The sequence below is a fragment of the Salmo trutta genome, chromosome 4 (assembly GCF_901001165.1).
Source record: "Salmo trutta chromosome 4, fSalTru1.1, whole genome shotgun sequence".
In the NCBI taxonomy this organism is placed as follows: Eukaryota; Metazoa; Chordata; class Actinopteri; order Salmoniformes; family Salmonidae; genus Salmo; species Salmo trutta.
Window position 1 is genome coordinate 4,429,935 of NC_042960.1, and position 6,215 is coordinate 4,436,149.

Genomic DNA, 6,215 nt, shown 5'->3' on the forward strand with positions numbered 1-6,215 from the left:
CTGGGGATCTGGGAAAAAGGTATTCAGCACTATCACATTTTCTTGTCAACAGAAAAAACGTCAGAAAGCAAATTCAATTGATGTGGAGCAGAAGACAAGAAAGAAGAATGAGAGTGGCACTTCATCCCCCTCTCCAATTCCATCTGACCGTTCTGAACGGAATGCCTCCGTCACCTCTGACCCTTCACCCTCTGACCAACTCTCCTCCCTCCATCCACCTTCCTCTCCTGTTAAATGTTCGTCTCAGCCTTGCTCTCCTGAAAAACAGCCCTCTGTACCCCGGTCACCTGCCAAACACCCTTCCCCAGTGAAATCCTCTCCAGTGGTGTCCCGCCCTAGTTCTCCCTCTCCTACCAACCCTCTGGACTGTCATGGAGACTCCAGCCAAGAGGGCACAACAGTCAGGTAATTCAAACAAAAAGTACAGTGCCATCCTAGAGTCTCTATGGAGAGTTGGGTTTAGTGCTACAAGACCAGGGCCAGTGTTTATCAAGCGTATGAGTGCTAATCTAGGATCAGGTCCTCTCTGTCCATAATAATCAGATTTATTATGATATAAAAGGCGAAACTGATCCTAGATCAGACTCCTACTCTGAAACACTTGATAAACACAGTCCCAGAAAGTTATTTTCCTCAAACTGTAGTTTTAGGCTCTTCTATCCACATCTAGTGGATAAAGAGAGTACTAACCTATTGCTCTGGTCTACTTGGTACACTGCATTTATATGGACAGCAATACATGCGTAACTACTCACTGTGTTTATAGTAGAGTATAGTATTGATTAGAGAGACTGTGTAGTGTGATACTATCTCTGTTTTGGAGGCTTTAGACCTGTTTCTCTCCTTCCTCCAGACCTCTGTCTCTTCAGGACCACTCTAGCCCAAGGCCCCAGAGGCCAGTCTCAGCCACCAGAGGGTCAGAAGAACGGGGGGCACTGGTCAACATGGAACTTCTTGGGTAAACCACAACACACCGCAAATGCACTGAATATAAGTTCTTTATTGTTTAGAGGTCAATGTCTGATATACTATGGGATAGGGCTTACTATCAAGCATGTCAGTTTTATTAGATATTTATAAACCCATGAATTATGGCAATCTTGGTCTAAAGGACATCCACTTCTTTGGGTACTCACATAATTACATATAATTTATCCCTGACCAAGAAGGCTTCGTTATCATCACTTTATAGCGTTATGAAGGTTTATGACAAAAGCCGCTCTATGTGTCTAGGATATTGTATCTCTATGTGTGTACTGATGGCTGCTTCTTCTTCACAGGTTGCCTAACATTGGCAACACTTGCTTCCTTAACGCCACCCTGCAGTGCCTCCTGGTCCTGCCGTCCTTCTCAAAGGAAATCCTGCACCAGGAACAACTCTGGAGCTGCTCCCCCTTCTCCAACCTGCTCAGGTAAGGGAAGGCTCAAAAGCAGACACTCCCCCACACACCCGTTATTTGTGGTCATGAATTGAAGAAGGGACCCACTCTTTTCACGCCACTTCTATAGAAAGGGATAATCGTAGCAGGTTAGGAGAGCATTTTCACTAATCCTATCCCTTTTCCTAACCTTAACCACTTCATATTCTGCTGTGTATTCTATTTTTGGTTTATTTTCCAGTTTATTTATTTTTTCAGAATCTTCATAACCCAGAGGAACAACAATGACACAATGATTATGATGTAGGCATTTGTAGGCCAATTTGGAAAGTGTAGAATGACTACATTACCCATAATGTACATTGACTGAACATTCCACATTACCGTGGGAAATTTGGTAGTTTTTTAAAATGCTCTGGAATTGAGAGCAGTATCCAAACCAAATATCTTAGGAGAATAAACAACACATTTTTGTTGCTTTGATCATTGTCCGTCCTCAAAGGGGAAATTGCATTGAATCTAATGAATAATTTCTAACGGTGGGGTGCCGCTAGATAAAACATATTTGGATATACTCATCTGCCTCTTCAGGCGTTAGCCAGTAGGTTGACGCCATCCAGTCAGCTGCTAATTTACTCTGTCTCCCCTACAGGTGTCTGTCTGATGTGCACCGTTCGGGTCTACCTGACAGTGGGGCAAACCAGGCCTCAAAAGCAGACCTCATGTGGAAGGTCAAGTACTCCTTGTCGGGATATGATTTGAAGTATCTGGGTGACACGCAACAGGTAACTGAGGCACTACTCTCTTGTGTACGAGCGCTCTTTTTGCAAGGGTTCATTTTCTCTTCATCATTTGCTTTTATCTTGGTATGTTTCTTTCTCTTCCTCATCATAGGACGCACACGAGTTCCTTGTGAATATGCTGTGCCAGCTGAAGGAGGAGGGCATGATACTGAAGACACTCGGGGTGAGCTATACCTGCCCTGTTTCCCAGCTGGAGTTCCAGCTTGTGTCGGTGCGCACATGTACCAGGTAAGAGCTCCCATTGGTTGTAATGTATCTACTGAGAACATGATCTTTCTACAAATAATATTACAAAACACATGGCATAACAGAAACATTGTAGAGACCTGAAACAGAAACAGACTTGATGCCTTTTTCTTCTCTTTGTCCTGCTTCTGAAGCTGTGGGCGCGAGTCGTCCACCAGAGAGGACTACAACCACCTCTCATTGGACTTCAGCCCTGAGCGCACATTGCTGAGCAGCCTAGCACTCACTTTCAAAGTCAGCACTTAGGGCTCAGACCTGCATGTAGAGACTAACACCCAGGGCAAGCTGCCCACTCCTCAGAATACACTATCTTATTATTGTAGTGGTATCATTCATTTTGTAATGCTTTTGTTTCTAACCCAGGGCAAAAAGGTTGAATTCACATGTGAGGGCTGTAAAGGCCTCTACGCCTCAAAGGTGGAGCAGTTCCACACACTGCCTCTGTGAGTTGTCCCTTTATAACCTCTCATAGGACTAGCAGTGTTTAATGAAATGAGTGGTCATTGTGTCCTGAGCCTTTAGGAGTAGTTACCTTCCTGAGCAGGTTGTAGGACTTAAGGATGAGCACCACCCAACACATTTCCCTCATCTCTTATTTTGTTGACTGGTTTCATTGTCTGTCTGTTCATCTCTCTGTCTCTGGGCAGTGTGCTGGTTCTGCATCTGAAGAGGTTTGGACGACCTGGGGGGTTGGAGAAGCTGGAGGCTCCTCTTTTGTTTCCTTCGGAGCTGAGGCTCTCTACCCTCTGTGGGGACATGGTGCCACAGCTGCACAGTGCCAGCCCACAGGCCCTCACCAACCAGGCCCCCAGCATCCAGGGGTCCATCCCCCAGACCCTCGCCAGCCAGGTCTCCAGCCCACCTGGAGAGGCCAAAGACAGCGCCCTCTGCTGTTCAGGTAGGTCATGGCACCATAACACGATTCTTGCTCCAACGCCACACAAACCACCCACTCCCAAAACGGTCCTGCTGACAGAGAAGCTGGAAGCTGCAATTTAAAATGTTTCTCAGACATCTTTAGTGATGTATGGGAGCTGTTTTAGTCCAGAGCGTTTCAGACAAGTGACCACGTTTTCACAGCTCTTGATATGTATATTTGACCCCTCAGATTCAAATGACCAGGAACCAGGGAAAGTGCTGCTGACAGCCTCAGTGGTGAGAAGAGAGAGAGAGAGAGAGTGAATCCAGTGAAAAATAAGTTATGACAGAACACTGAGATAGTTATGAGGAGTACACGATGTAGTAGACCTCCTGTAGTAGACTAGTACTGTAGTAGACTGTAGACAGTCTGGTGGACTGTAGAGGAAAGGAGAATCCTATGACCACATGTGTTTTCTTACAGAAGCAGCAGCCAGTGAAGTCAGTGAATGGTTACTACCAGCTGACTGGTGTAGTCTCTCATTTGGGAGGCTCCGCATACTCCGGTAAGTAAATACCTTAAAACACACACATGCAGATGCACAATACATATGACATCAGCTGAATTCCAAATCACTCCTCGTCTCTCAATTTGCGCGTTCATTTGTGCCTCTGCCATATACACAAGTATCCAAAAGCTGAGGGAGTGAAAATTATCGAGGGTGAAGGCCAGGGATCATCAACTAGATTCAGCCTCGGGTCAATTTTTTTTCTTAGCCAGATGGGTAGGGGTATGGAACAAAATTACAAATAATTTGTAGACCGCAAATTGACTGTAAGAAGCCCAAACACATGTAATATTTGACTCATTTCAAACCTTGCTTAAATTTGTGTACCATCACATATATCTCTTTATTGTCCGTGGGAATATTTTGAAACAGATTTCCAAAATGAAAATCACTTGGAGCTGATTTGCTGGTGTTTTTACAGTCTTTTAACAATTACATTTTATTGGGTCAGAAAACATGGGGGGCCAAATAAAATCACCCATGGGCCAAATTTGTTCCGCGGGCCGCCATTTGTGGAACCCTGGAGAGTAGGGGATAATTAGACCCTCCAATAGCCACTTCGGCCAAGCGAGCAAGGCTGCAGGCTTCAGAGTGAAGTGCCATCCCGACAGGCACTGCAATATGTTTAGAGTTTACGCAATTTAATTCAAAAGAATGGAGAGGCATGCCTAATTATATGCCACGTGTATTTGTTTATCTCTGATTTAAAAACTTGACACGTGTAACAGATAAAATACCTCCAAAATGAACTGTTTAACTGTTACAAAACACTTACTCACAATAGCCTGACCTTTGAACTCTAGTCTGTCTTCCTTGTTCCACAGGGCACTACATTAGTGACATCTTGCATGCCAGTGGAAACTGGTTCTGCTGTAACGACAGCCAGGTGTCAATGTCCAATGAAGCCACTGTGCTGAGGACCAGAGCCCGGAGTGCCTACATGCTCTTCTATATGTTCAGGTACTGCTTACTCTCGCCATCTATATTCTTGTGTTGCTATATATGTGTACGGTTCCTTTCACCCTACAGGGCTTGAGAACGGGAGGCCCCAGTACACAGGGCCTAACAGGGGCACCAGCCCCAGCATAAACACGGGCAGCACCTGGACCGGCCTCTAAACACGCAGACCTGCCTGAACAGGAGTAGTACCAGGCCCAGCCTCAACAGAGGCAGCATCTGGACCAGCTTCAACACCCCCAGCCCAGCCTCAACAGGGGAAGAACCAGGCCCAGTCACAACATGGGCAGAACAAGGCCCAGCCCCAACACCCTCACACCTGCCTCAACAGGTGCAGCACTCGGCCCAACTTCCGATTTCCCCCCCCCCCCTAAAGAAAATGATAACTGGTCTGTCAATCATGCGGCTCAAGGGAGACTTGCTCTTCAACACTAGCATGAACATTCTTTTCAGTAGCTTATGTCATAAATATCTGCACTTGTTTTGACTACTTCACCTAATGTATAAAGCTCATGTAAAAAAAACATATAAAGTATAGACACTAAATGTAGTATACATGTAAATGTGGTGGATAGAGTGTGTGATTATTTAGAGGGTATAACATCCCTTCTATTTGGTTTGGTTTGAAAACCTGCTGTTGTGAAATACACTGTAGTCTGTAACTTCTTATTCAGCATGGTCACACCGGATGACCTGCAATATTAATAAAGACAAACAAATTTAAGATAATCCAATTTAAGATGATTCTGTTAACCGTTGTAACTCTTTAACTCAGGAAGCTTTATCGTCTGGGATTCAGGCCCGTCCTCATAGGAAACGCGACAAAGGGAAGCAGCTGTAATGGAGCCTTCTAACCCTCAATCAGGTCTGGAGGAGGAATGCAGCACAAACATTCAGAGATGCTATGAGTCTCTTTTGAAGTTACTCTCCAGTTGTATTTAATTTGAATAAATACAGACATGAAAATGCTGGGCTACGGATGTAATCTTGGTTCTGTGAGTAGAGTAACGGGTCGCCAAACGACCTATGGGAACTCCTTCCCTTTCACGTGATATGATTGAGATGCTTAATATCAACGATGTTTACAATGACGCCACACCCTTTCTGTACCATTGTGACCTGTCACTATAAAAGGCGGTGTGAAGTGACATTGTCTTATCTCACTTATACTCCCCTACATATTTATTTGGACAGCGAAGCTGCAACTTTCCATTTGGCTCTATACGCCAGCATTTTGAATTGGAGATCAAATGTTTCATATGTGGTGACTGTACAGAATGTCACCTTTTTATTTATTAAGGGTAATGAATGGTAATAATGTTGAGTGAGAAAGTTACAGAGGATCATACCCCCAAGACCATAAACAACAATAGGGGAGGTTAGCATTTTTGGGAAGGTATGAT

The 6,215-nt window shown here is 44.7% G+C and overlaps 1 protein-coding gene across 1 annotated transcript; it reads left to right on the forward strand.

Annotated features, from left to right (window-relative positions):
• LOC115191685 (ubiquitin carboxyl-terminal hydrolase 37-like) lies at positions 1-5,792 on the forward strand. Its single transcript, XM_029749531.1, has 13 exons — positions 1-405; positions 854-958; positions 1,281-1,412; positions 2,032-2,164; positions 2,274-2,410; positions 2,563-2,662; positions 2,792-2,871; positions 3,076-3,326; positions 3,537-3,583; positions 3,771-3,852; positions 4,680-4,815; positions 4,885-5,143; positions 5,588-5,792. Exons 2-12 carry the CDS (start codon positions 945-947, stop codon positions 4,889-4,891), a joined length of 1,119 nt encoding a protein of 372 aa, XP_029605391.1. The 5' UTR covers positions 1-405; positions 854-944; the 3' UTR covers positions 4,892-5,143; positions 5,588-5,792.
• Positions 5,793-6,215: the final 423 nt, after the last annotated feature.